This window comes from Halichoeres trimaculatus, unplaced genomic scaffold, assembly GCF_033239565.1.
Source record: "Halichoeres trimaculatus isolate MK-OKI-2021-1 unplaced genomic scaffold, fHalTri1.1 fHalTri1_scaffold_21, whole genome shotgun sequence".
NCBI classification, from domain to species: Eukaryota; Metazoa; Chordata; class Actinopteri; order Labriformes; family Labridae; genus Halichoeres; species Halichoeres trimaculatus.
Window position 1 is genome coordinate 1064563 of NW_027437199.1, and position 12837 is coordinate 1077399.

A 12837-nucleotide genomic window follows, 5' to 3' on the forward strand; every position below is an offset into this window, starting at 1 on the left:
GCAATAGTTTAAGTTGTTTGGAACCTTTCCGTCAGCCATGAGCCTTTCATTAGCCTGTTAGCTTTTAGCATGTGAAACTCTCAGTATTCTTTACAAAGAGTTGATGTGATATGTTTCTGTGATGATGGTTGAAATTCTATTCTGAAGCTGAAGTTATACTGATGTATGCTAACTGCTAGCATATCAATGCAGTTTTCCATTTACGTTAGCATCAGGCTCGTGCTATTTTGTTATTTTGGTAAATAAGGTGATTTATACCATTTCGAATGTACTGAATATGAATCTCCTGAGAGAGAGTGATGAACATTTCTTTATGAAGTCAGTTCTTTAGGAAAACTTCAAGCTGAAAATCCTGAATCAGAGTTTTCTTGGGAAACGTTAGCTAACTGCTAAGCTAAGCTAGCTGCAGCAGAGTAGTCGACATAAGGCCCGATGGCTCCAGCACGATGTACAGAATTGATAAGGGAATCGTTAAGCACAAAGGCTAACGATATCTATGGATTGAAACATTTCTTATTGATTCTCAACAGGAACTGGTTTTTGATTCCCATCCCTAGTTAAATGAAAACTTTAAAAGGATAAAAAGCTCCCTAAAGTTTTCTACAGGAAGTCAAGTTTTCCAAAAACAGAGTAGTGACTGTAGACAGAGAGACAAGGCTGGATTGGAGCCAGAATAACACAGTCTAAAATTTAATTCAATATCGGCCGCCAGAAAAAAAAATAAAAAAAATAAATAAAAGATGCCGATATGCCTCAAAATGCTAATATCGACGCAGACAATCAGTCTATACCTAAATTGCACAAGAAAAAAAGGCAAAGGATGTGATTCAGAAAAACAAAATTTCATCTTGAATTATGAACAAGAAACACAATTCTTACAACTTTGTTTATCCCTGATGGGAAAGTTCAGTTTTGCAGACTCTCAGTGAAATGAGAACTAACTGGCAAAGCAGTCAACAGCAGCATCAACACATCTGTTTTTGGGAAGTGATGCAGAAAAAAAAAGATATTTCAACAACTTACGTACAAATAGATGCCTAAAAACAAACCCTAACAAAATTAACACCTCTTCTTTTTGAGAGCTTTTTGCACAAGTTGGCGCCCCAAGAAGTGCGCTAATTTCACAGTAAGGAAACCCAGCGTTATAGCGCCACCCTTTTTCACATTTTTTTAAGGTAATTCCAGGGCATTTGAATAAAATTACAATACACTTTCTATCACTAGCTCAACTCAACCTTTTTAACTTTAGCTAGCAGGAAACAGATGTTTCCAGAAAGAGCTACACAGCTGCACGGAAAATGAACATTGCTGATTTTACTTAAAGTTGTTCAAACTCCCTGAAAAAACATTTATTATCTATATTTTACAACACATTTCACATCATTATTAAATATCACAGTCATCTTTTTGTATGCTTTTGTATGTGGGCTGATTTCTTGGTGCATGAAAAAGTTTTGCACTGAACTGAGGTGAAAATTCATGTTTGAAAGTTGCCAACTGTTGGTGGCTAACAGGAAGTAAAGTAAATACTTCAATGAGTCATTGAAAAGAAAGCTAAGCTAATATGTAGCACTCTGATTAAAACATCACTCCTTTAACAGCAGATTAAACCAGATGTTTAATTCTCATCTCTCTGACTTTGACACTCAGCTATCAGAGATATTCAGAGGATAACGGTGGTCAGTGATGTCAGTGTTAGCGTGGTGTGAGCACAGATTACAGCGCTTCACTGTTTACTGTCTGTGCTCGTCTCATCACTCATCTGCTGCTGTGGGAGTGGGTGACATCACTGAGTGTTTGGGTGAAGAGTAACACTGCTCCCTGCTACACACAACAACAACAACAACAACAACAACAGCGCTGTCACCTCTCATCAGAGGCGACGTTAGCGTGGATCTGAGGAGAAGCATAACTTTAATTTTCTGTAACTGTCAGACTCTTTGACCCCAAACCTGCGTGATTGGGCCCACGTTTCGCACCCAAACAACCCAGTCTGAGAGTAAACCCATAAACCAGTCAGGAAGTCTGTAACGTTAAACCCAGCTCACAGAAACACTCAGCTCTTTACCTCGTTTGAAGACATCCAGCAGATCCTCAGGTTGGGTCAGAGTCTTAGTCCGCATCGGTCAAACCTCACCAGCATCCAGCTCACTACAGCACAACCTGACCTTCCTCATCCCATCCCTGCAGCCACACACTGACTGTCACACACTCACACACACTCACACACTCTCTCAGGGGAAGTATGAGCGAGGGGCAGAGAGAAGTGAGATCAGACGCTGAGTTCACAAAGCTGCTGTTTGTCACCGAGCAGAGACAGATACAAGTCCAGGAGCGAGTCAGTCCCACACTCCACATTCCCCACCCAAACACAGCCAGACAACAACCGCTCTGTTCAACACTTCACACAGACACAGAGAGGGGACAGAGAGGGGACAGAGGGGACGAGTGTTTGAGGAAGACTTTCCAAATGTCATCAAATCTAAATGTGACCGATGGTTTGAAAACGATGGAGCGTGACTCCAGTTCATCCAGGACAAAGTCTCAACCTCAGACTCTGATTCTGCACAAACTTAAACATTAATCACAAACTTCAACCAGCTTCCAACAAACCAACAACTTTCAGGAAAGTCTTAACCTAATCATCCCTTCCTGTCACTCAGCGTGGTGGAAAACTTGGCAAAGTCAGGATTCACGTTTTAAACTCTGCCTCCTTTTTAACATTTTTCTCTGAGGTCAAAGTTCAGCTTTGTTTCATTAAATTCAGATTCAAAATAAACTAAAAACAACAACAACAAAAACATATTGCCAAAGCCAGTGTACCAGTGTTCACGTGAAAGAAAAATAAGAGGGAGTCTCACTTAGCTGTCGTTAACGTATGTCAGCAAAAAATAACAAATAATGTGTTTACAATGTTTCATATTTTTACAGACTATACCTTTATAAAACCACAGGTGAAACCAGACAAAAGCTGGTAAATACCAGCTAACGTTAACTCTGATTGGATTAACTCTGGGCTTCAAAAAGGATCAAATCAAGGTTTAAAGCACTCAATATGATTTGACCACAGGGGGCGCCAAGACCCAGACAGTTCTTCACACTTTATTCTGACTTTTTGATGCAAAACTCAAGCTGAAATTTTGTTTATTTACCTTTTTAACCTAGATTAGTCCCATTGAGATCAGAAGATTTCCCTTTCAAAGGAATCCTGTACCAGAAAGGCAGAAAACAGTCACAAATCTTTTAACTTTAGTTCTTCAAAAAGTTTCCAAAATAAGTCTGAGATATTATCTTAAAAAAGAAAGAGGACTGGATTAAATTATCTTATCTAATGTTCAATCGTTCTTTTTTTTGGAAACCAAAAAGCTTTAAGTCAGGAACAAATCTGTTCAACTGAATCTAATCAGATTGTTTTTGCAGATTTGAGACCAGATCTGGATACCTATACTGGTTTTAGTACCAGTATAGACAAATGGTATTATTTATAATACGATTGAATCCTTTCCAAATGTTAATCTCAGGAGCCTCCTTTCTTGCCGCTGTACTTGTTGGACTTTGGGAGCAGTGAGGTCAGTTAAACTGGGCAGACGATGAGGGCTGGATGATGAATCGTTCCCATTAAAACCTCATTATAACTGGACGTGATGTGGACCCTGCAGCGCCCTCTGATGTGACCTATCACAGCGCTGAGACTGGGCGGGTCTAAGGAGGCAGAAACAGGACTTCTCTTCTCGTCTCGGCACAGGAAGTATCTCTGTGGGACTGAAGTGCTGTTATCACCGCCGAGGCTTCAGGGTCACGGCGGTGAGACGGCGCTGCTCTCAGACGTCAGCTCCGTTCTCCTGAAGTCCACTTAATCCCCGTCTCTGTTTGTGCTTCACTACCTTCAGAAGTGACCCTGATCCAGCACCAGGATCCACTCAGACTCGTCTCTGTGGGAGCTCGTTTCCTCCTCTGTCTCTGGCTGTTTGCTTTTTCTCACAAGTACAATCACGATATCAGGATTGTTGTTCTTAAACATTATTTCTTTGGAGACAGAGACAAACTCATGGATCGTTTTCTGCTTTTCATGTTATCTACAGTTTTTTTTTGTGTGTGTCATGTTTAGGTAATGTCAGGGAGAAAACTTTGCCATGATGTTTTGTTCATCAAAGAAGTTTTTTTTAATTTAAATTTGTGGAATTGTACATGAAATGTTTTGTTTTTGTAATTTTTAATAAATTTGCAAACATTTTGAAAAAAAAATGAAATTGGTAAGTTTTAAAAACATTTGAAATTGAAAATTTTTTTTTTTTTTTAAATGTCAAAAAATGCAAATATTATAAAACAAAAAAAATAAAAAAAATCAAACTCTTTTGAATTTCAAAACTTAAAAAAATAAAAAGTAAAATTTTAAAAAGATGAAAAAAAAAATGCAAAAAAATTCAATACATTTTTTAAAGAAATTTTATCCATTTGTGCTTTGCAAACAATGTTTTTAGCTCTCCTATACGTTGAACACACTTTTTGGATTTTTTTTTTTTACATAAATATATATATTTTATATATCTCTTTTAAATTCAACTTAAGGATGACAATATTTTACATTTTTGGTAAGTGATGTGGTGTCAGAAAAATGTGTCCTCCGACTCTGTGACAATAAATGAATATATACATTAATAAGCAAATTTAAAAAAAAGAAAAAAAAAACATATATTATACAAAACAAAAGATACGTGTTTTATAGTTTTTCAAAGTAACTAGAAGTAAAATTGAAGTAGCATGGATTTGTGTTACAAAAAATAAACAATCTTCTTCCATTTCTCTAAAGTATTTAACATCTTTGAGATAGACAAGGAAATTAGTTATCTAAATTAAAATAAGATGAAACTAAAGTGAAAGAGAAGAAGAGTTAACTATAAAAGAAAAGTGCAAAAAAAGACAAACAAATAAATTAAAAAGGGATAGCAAACAAAAACATAGCTCCCAGACGTGACTGTCAGTCCTTTTGTCATGATCCCAAATTTTCCGTCCCTCTTGTTTCATGTGTGAAGCTTTCCATCTGATAGATTTGTTGTTTCTTTCTGTTTGTGTATCACAGGAGGTGTTTTTAGAAGCAAGTTTTTTGATATATGAAGTTAAACACATTTAGAAGACGTAGCAGTGTGAAATCAAAGCAGCAAACTCCGGCTGAAATGAAGCTGATGTAAAAATACCACAGAAGCTGCAGTTCCTCCAGTGTCCACTTGAGGGTGGCTCCAGAAGTGCCAAAAACCACACACACACCCATTCAGAAAAGCTGATCTTCTTTCTATCTTTCTATAATTTAACAGTTATGAAGATATTAAGAGTGTGAGTTTGCTCAGAAACAGTGACGCACACAGCCTGTGGTTTTATCCAACCCTGAAAGTTGGAAGAAGAACAACAAATCAAACTCTTACCGAGATAAGTTTGAGAAATCTGAGTCATAACCAAAGAAAGAAGAGATAGATTTTCTAACACAGCCCTAAAGACGCTCTGAAAGTAAAAACCTGGTGGATTTGACTGTGATCTATTGTTTTAACTGATTCAGGCCTCACAGCTCGTCTCCCTGCTGCCTTCAGCCGTCGATCTGAGATACGTGAGTAGGTGGGCGTCCTGGCTCCATCAGGCAAAACAAAACAAAAAAAAAACACCAACGAGCAAACAAAAAAACACCTCTGACCTGAATGTTCCTGTGAATAAATTAAAACACACACAGCATAAGGCAGCGCGCTGAGGATGGGAAGCAGAATCAGAGGAGAGGAATATAAATTCATGGATCATAGACGAGTTCAGAGAAAGCCAAAAAGTCTCTGTTCCTCAAACGTCACACTTCCCCAGCTGCAAAGGTTACACTCTGGAGCTGTTTCCTTTTTTCTGTCACGCTTACAACACACACACACACACACACACACACACACACACACACACACACACACACACACACACACACACACACACACACGTCTTTAACACAACAACGCTGTTATTAAAGCCCTGAGTGACTTATTAAACACACGCACCCCACAATAAACCCCGTCAAAATAAGAGACTGAGGCTGAGTTCGGGGCGGTGATGCCGCAGAGTCGAGCTAATTATCTGTCAGCGCCTCACACTGAGCATGTGCAGATGACAAATGAAGCTGTTTGTGGTTGGCGCTTCCTTTATTTCAGGGCTGAAAAATCACAGCTGAGAGATTTATCTGAAACAGGAAGTGATGAGGTTCAGGCAGCTCCTGAGAGGTGAGAGATGTTTCTTTAACACACACACATGTACGGACAGCGCCACCATCACATCCCTCTTTAATCCCATCAAGACCCAACGAAGGCCAGGAACAAGTCTGATCAGATGCAGCTGATCGTCTCAGCGAGGCCGCACTGATCCGGCGCCAACATCATGACCGTCACCAGCTTCTCATTAACAAGACGGGACGAGTCGGGGCAGACAGCTGCAGACAACAGCAAGTCAACCAGAGACAAAGGAGGGAGAGAGGAGATGAGGGAGGAGACGAGGGAGGAGACAGAGCTCATTCATGAGTTCAAGCTGTAGAGTTACTTCCTGTCAGCCTCTGCACACTTTTTATTCAACACCTGGAGGACAAAATTCACCTGAAGGATCAAAGTAAAAACACCAAGGAGTCAGAGTTTTAATTGAGTCCACAGCCACTGTGTCACTGCAATCAGGAGGGGTCAGAAAAACACCTCAGAGACGGTTTGGTTACCGGAGGATACAGAGGAGATGGAGGAAAGACAGAGGGAGGAGAGGAGGAAGGATAAAAGAAGAAAATGAAGAAAAAAATATGACAAAGAGGAAGCAAAGGGACAGGAAGATGAAGATGACTGTGACATCAAAGAGTCAGGAAGTAAACAAAGACAGGTACACAAAAAATAAAGGTAGACGAAGAAGAAAGAGAAGACGATAAAAAAGCTCAAGAGGAAAATGAAGAGGAGGAATAAGAAGGAGATAAAGATGATAAAAGGAAAGAAGAAGAGAAAGCAAACTTAGAAAACATAAGAAAAGAGAGAAGAGGAAGGAAAAAGGAGACATAAAGTTGAATATAAGGATGAAACAGGAGGAAACAAAGTAAGAAGATGACAGAGACAAAGAGGATAAGAAGAAGAGAACGAGGAGGAGAGCAAGAAGGAGAAGATGAAATCAAAGAAATCAACCAAGAAAAGGGATAACTGGAAAATGAGAGGAAGAGGAAAAGGGAAAAGAAAAGAATCAGACAACAAATAGTAAAAGAAGAAGAAGAGACCAGAAAAAGGAGAGTGGATAAAGAGAAGAAGAAAATGAAGAGTAAGATGATGGGGAAGACTAGAAAGAAGAAGAAGATGATGAAGAAGGAAGGAGAGGAAGAGGGACGAAAGGTTAGAGGAAAATATCGAAGAAGAAGGAAACAAAGAAGAAAAAATGGAGGAGACAAATCGAGAGAGAAGAGGAAGGAAGAAGGAAATGTAAAGTAGGAAGATAAAGGAAGAAGATGAAGAGTAAGAAGGCAAAGACAAGGAGACAAGGGAAGGAGAGAAGCAGAGCAAGAAAGAGATGACAAAAAAGTTAAAGAATGCAAAACAATGAACAAAGAAAAGAGGGAAAAGAAGGAGAGCATGAAAGATGATTAAAGAGAAAGAAAGGAAGGAAGATTTATACGAGAAAGAAGAAGAGGAGGAAGGAAATGATGAAGCTAACGAGGTAAAGATGACATCAGAAGATGAGGAAGGAGGAGAGGAGGACAAAGCAGCTCTACCTTCAGCATCCTGTCAACTCTGACCAAAACTAACTGATAAAATTTACCTGCCATAAAAAATCTGCTTCCCCATCATCCCTCAGTGTTTGCTGTAAAAACTGCTCCAGCAGAAACTTCCCTCTCTTCACTCTGCAGAGTTTTTCTGCAGCCTCACTAAAACACAAACCTCCTCCCTGCACCAGGATCCACTACAGCAGCTTCAGGTCCGTAATGATGTTTGGGGGACTACAGAGAGCTGTTTGATGCATAATTTAAGGAGGCGAGGTGTGAGGCAGCGAGCGGGGATCAATACACCGCTCCAAATCCAACACGAGAGCAAAGTTTGAGGAACACGTAACCAGCGCAGATGTTGAATTAAAAGCCTCAGCCACTGGAGAAAAACTGACTCTCTGAGATCAGACTGTGACGGGCGGCCGGCGGCAGACTGGGGGAGCGTTAACCTTTAGGGAGGACAGGCAGGCAATTAGCTGGCTACGGCGGTTTGGATGTCAGCGGGCGACTGCAGGCTCCTGCCTGCTGGGCCTCGGCGGTCTGCAGCTCTCTGCCTTAACGAACCAGCATGCTCCTGCTACCACACACACACATCTAATGCCCACAGATGGTTCATGAGTTGATAAACAGAAACAGAGACGTCTCAGTTAGAAGCGTCTGCAGTGTTTGGATGAGACGCTGAGAGTTTCAGAGACTCAGAGGAGAATCAGGGATGCTGAACGATGTAGAGACAGAGAGTTTCCCCGTCGAGCTGACCGTGTGAGGACGACTGCAGTTTGGCTGCTTCACTGTCTTCTTCCAAATGTGATAAACTCTCCCCTAAAAACTCTGACGGTGACTGAAAGAGCCGCAGACGGATGAGTCTGTGGGTAAGTCTGCTCTTCATTTTGACATTTCAGTCGATAAATAACCAAAAATCAACACTGAGGAGAGATTTTGTTGCTGACTTTTGTGGGGGAGGAGTGTTTAATGTGAAAAACATCTCCAGTTGTTGCCTCTGTGGCACAGCTCAGCAAAGCTGCAGAAACTCTGTTTTTACCAGCTCCATCATCTGACACAGTTTCAGGCCCAGCGGACGCTACAGGCTACAGGCTCTTTCATTTCTGGTCCCAGTCCTGGGAAAACACCACAAACAGTGAGTACGCTTCCAAAAATATGCAAACAAGTCAGCAGGAAGAGGGACTGTTAACCTGGCTGTGATATCAAGGTTGATTTAAACAGCTGTACAGGCTGCATACCCTACCTCTTCCTGTACTATCTTTATTTTAAGAAGTAAAAATTAAGAGTCGAGAAAATCCAGTCGAGAAAGGAAGAATTAGAAGAAGGCTGAGCTAAGGACAGCAGCCTATTTCATATGACTGCATGCTCTACCTCCCCTCTAATTTTCATGAGAATAAAAGTAAACAGAGGATAGACTCAGAAAAGAGATGTTAAGAAAAACAGGACAACAAAGTTGGGCAGAAGATAAAGGTTGCGGTAGGAGTCAGCCTTTTAAGGTAAGGCTGCATGCTCTACCTCTCCCTACTGTCTTTACTTTTTGGAGTAAAAAATAAGACAAGAGAGAATCTAGTTGAGAAAGAAAGAATAAAAAGAAGGAAAGCAGAGCCAGGGTGAGAAGCCTATTCAGGCGTCATATGACTGCATGCTCTACCTCCCCCCTAATTAACATGGGAAAAAGGAGAGAGGTAAGGACATAAATAGAGGAAAGACTCAGAATATAGCTGTTAGAAAAAAGCCTAGAAGCACAGCCAATCAAACAAAAAGTTTGAGGGAGGATTCAGCCTTGCCAGGTAAGGCTGTATGCTCTACCTCTCTCAACTGCCCTTACTTCCAGGAGTGAAAAATAAGAGGAGAGAAAATCCGGTCAAGAAAGAAAGAATGACGAGAAGGCAGAGCAAGAGTGAGAAGCCTGTTTGGGCTTTATGTGTCTGCATGCTCTACCTTCCTGTTAGTTTTAAAGGGCAGAAAGAGAGAAGAGGAAAAAGAAATAGAGAAAAATTTAAAAGGGAGATGTTAAAAAAAAAACAGGAAGCTAAAGTTTGGCAGAAGCTGAAGTTTGAGGTAGGATTCCACCTTGCCAGGTATGGCTGTATGCTCTACCTCCACCTACTGCATTTACTGTCAGGAGTGAAAAATAAAACGAGAGAGAATCCAGTCGAGAAAGAAAGAATGAAGAGAAGGAAGGCAGAACTAGGGCGAGAAGCCTACTTGGGCGACTGCATGCTCTACCTCCCCCCCTAATTTTCATGGGGAACAAAGACACAGGAGAGGAAATAAATAGAGGAAAGACTCAGAAGATAGATAGTAAAATCCTGGAAGCATGGCCAATCTGAAGATAAAGTTTTAGGCAGGATTCAACCTTGCCAGGTAAGGCTGTATGCTCTACCTCTCCCTACTGTCTTTACTTTTAGGAGTGAAAGATAAGTGAAAAAAGAATCTAGTTGGGAGATGTTAGAAAGGATGTAAAGAAGGCAGAGTCAGGGTGAGAAGCCTGTTTGGGCTTCATATGACTGCATGCTCTACCTCCCCTCCAGTTTTAATTGGAAGAAAGAGACAAGATGAAAAATAAATAGAGGAAAGTTCAGAAGAGAGTTGTTCACAAAAACAGGACACCAAAGTTGGGGAGAAGACAAAGTTTAAGGTACGATTCAACCTGGCCAGGTGAGGCTGTATGCTCTACCTCCCCCTACTGCCCTTGCTTTTAGGAGTGAAAGTTAAGAGGAGAGAGAATCCAGTCCAGAGATGTTAGAAAGGATGTAAAAAAGGCAGAGCCAGGGTGAGAAGCTTGTTTGGGCTTCATATGACTGCATGCTCTACCTCCCCTCCAGTTTTCATGACCGAAATAGAGAGAGGAGGGAAATCTGAATTATATTCATTTTTAGTGTCTCTCCAGCTGTCACCTAAATAAGAATCTGAGAGCTCAGGGATGTTTTTTTTTCTTCTCCCTAAAGTATCTCTTGTTTTTGTTTGTGTCACTTTCTCTAACTTCAGGGCTGAAATCATCAACAGGAGCTGGGATTGGGTTCAAACAGAGGCTTGTCAGTCAGAGAAAAGCTTAAAGAGTGAATCCAACAAAGCACAAACAGGCATGAGGTGAGTTCCTAAAATATAATGAGGTCTCAGGGTGACTGTGCTCTGCTGTGAACTGGTCAGAAAGCTTTTAATGAGGGCCGAGGTTAACGCTGCGGGGCTGCTGCAGGAGTCTACAGCCCAGCGCAGCAGTCAATATGCAGACAGGTTTTACTTCCTCTAAAAGTCAAAGGAATTATTCTTTTCTCAGAGGATCTGAACCAAACTATAAGATGAAGCAGAGCTGCATCAGGAGACCTGAGCCCATAATGAATCGACGGAGTTACAGAGATGAAATGAAGAGCGATGCATTAGAGAGCACTTTGGATGGAAACACTTCACACCGCTCTCACATTCAGCGGGAGCAAGGAGCTGTGATTACACCATTACAGAGGGCAGCAAAGGAAGCAGCTGTGCTTCTGTGTCTGGTTCCTGCACGTACTGACGCAGATCAGCTCTTTCAAACCACCTTTGAACTTTCTGTCCATGTTGGACACACGTCAGGAATTTCTTTGGTGATTTTCAGGCTTTGGCATCAGTGAAACAAAGAAACACGTTGAATCCTCCAAAGTCAGACTTTCTTTTCTCACTGCGAGTGTTTCCCACAGTGAGGTACATGTGTGAGTTACAAACCACCAAAGATTTGAGAGTCTGGATGTCCGGAAATTATTCAGAAAATATTAAAAGTCCAAACACTTCCATCAAAAAACACTGTTATTTCCCTGCAGTGAGTTCTGTTTGGTGATGTGGCTCTTGTTCTGGGTGCTCCCTGGCCTTCTACGGGCCTATGTGGAATGCCAAGGATTAAGGAGGGTAGAGCACAACTCCCTTTGCCTTTCAAGTGAATAAATGTAGAGCCAAATCAGAGGAAGCAAACATACCCTCTCATGTGTATTTTAAATAAACCAAGACAGGGAGAGCACACCTGTCCTTTTTTAATGTGCATACATTTACAGCCAAGGCAGGGAGAGCACACTTTTTCTCTCTTGTGCGAAGCAAAGACACATCTCTTGCATATGCCTACATAAAAAGCCAAGACAGGGGAAGCCCACATCTTTTCTTTTGTATATGCATACAGAAAACCCAAGGCAGGGAGAGCACACCCCACCTCTCTTTCAGATTCATACAGGTGAGCCAAAGCAGGGAGAACACATTTCATCTCTTTAAGGTAAAAGTATATTTAAAACCAAGACGAGAACAGCACACATCCCCTTTGTGCATACAATTAAAGCTAAAGCAGGGAGAGCACATTTCCCTTTTCTTTCAAATGCATACATACAATTGAGTCAATTGAGTCAATTCATGGAGAGCAAATCTCTCCTCTCTAACATATGCATACATGATGAGCCAGGGCAGGGAGAGCACGCATCCCCATATTTTACATGCAAACAGTAAAACCCAAGGCAGGGAGACCACAACTCACCTCTCTTACATATGCATAAATAGAAGCCAGGACAAGGAGAGCACACATTCCTTATGTGCATACAAGAAAGCCAAGGAAGGGAGAGCACACCTCTCCTTATTTTAATGTGCATACATTTAAAGCCAAAGCAAGGACAGCATATTTCCCTTTTCTTTCAGATGCATACATACAAAGCCAATACAGCTCTCTCTTATGATAAGCTAAGGAAGGTGGAGCACACCTTTGCTTTTTTCATGTACGTACATTTAAAGCCAAAGCAGGAAGAGTACATATTCCTTTTCTTTCAAATACATTCAGACGAAGCCAATGCAACTCTATCTTATGATAAGCCGAGGCAGGCAGAGCACACCTTACCTCCTTTTTTATGTTCATACAAGAAAGCCAAGCAGGGAGAGCACACTCCCCATCTTTCTTATTTGCATACATTTAAATCCAATGCAGGGAGAGCACACCTAATTTCTTTTTTTAAGTATGTAAAGTCATGGCAGGGTGAGCACACCTCTCTTTTCTTTCAAACATGCAAAGTCAAGGAAGAGAGAGCAAAAGTAATTTCTTTTTCAAGTATAAACATGAAAAGCAAATGCAGGGAGAGCAGCAGCAAAAAACT

The 12837-nt window shown here is 41.0% G+C and overlaps 1 protein-coding gene across 4 annotated transcripts in view; it reads right to left on the bottom strand.

Moving 5' to 3' along the window:
- usp6nl (USP6 N-terminal like) overlaps positions 1-12837 on the bottom strand; it is a 93685-nt gene that overhangs the window by 34528 nt on the left and 46320 nt on the right. The window contains exon 1 of one of the 4 annotated variants that reach the window (XM_074698459.1): positions 2069-2225. The exons of the other annotated variants lie outside the window; for them this stretch is intronic. Within the exon in view, the coding sequence (XP_074554560.1) occupies positions 2069-2123 (55 nt within the window). The 5' untranslated portion in view covers positions 2124-2225. Of the gene's footprint in view, positions 1-2068; positions 2226-12837 lie in introns of those variants that run through there. 4 annotated transcript variants of the gene reach the window in all.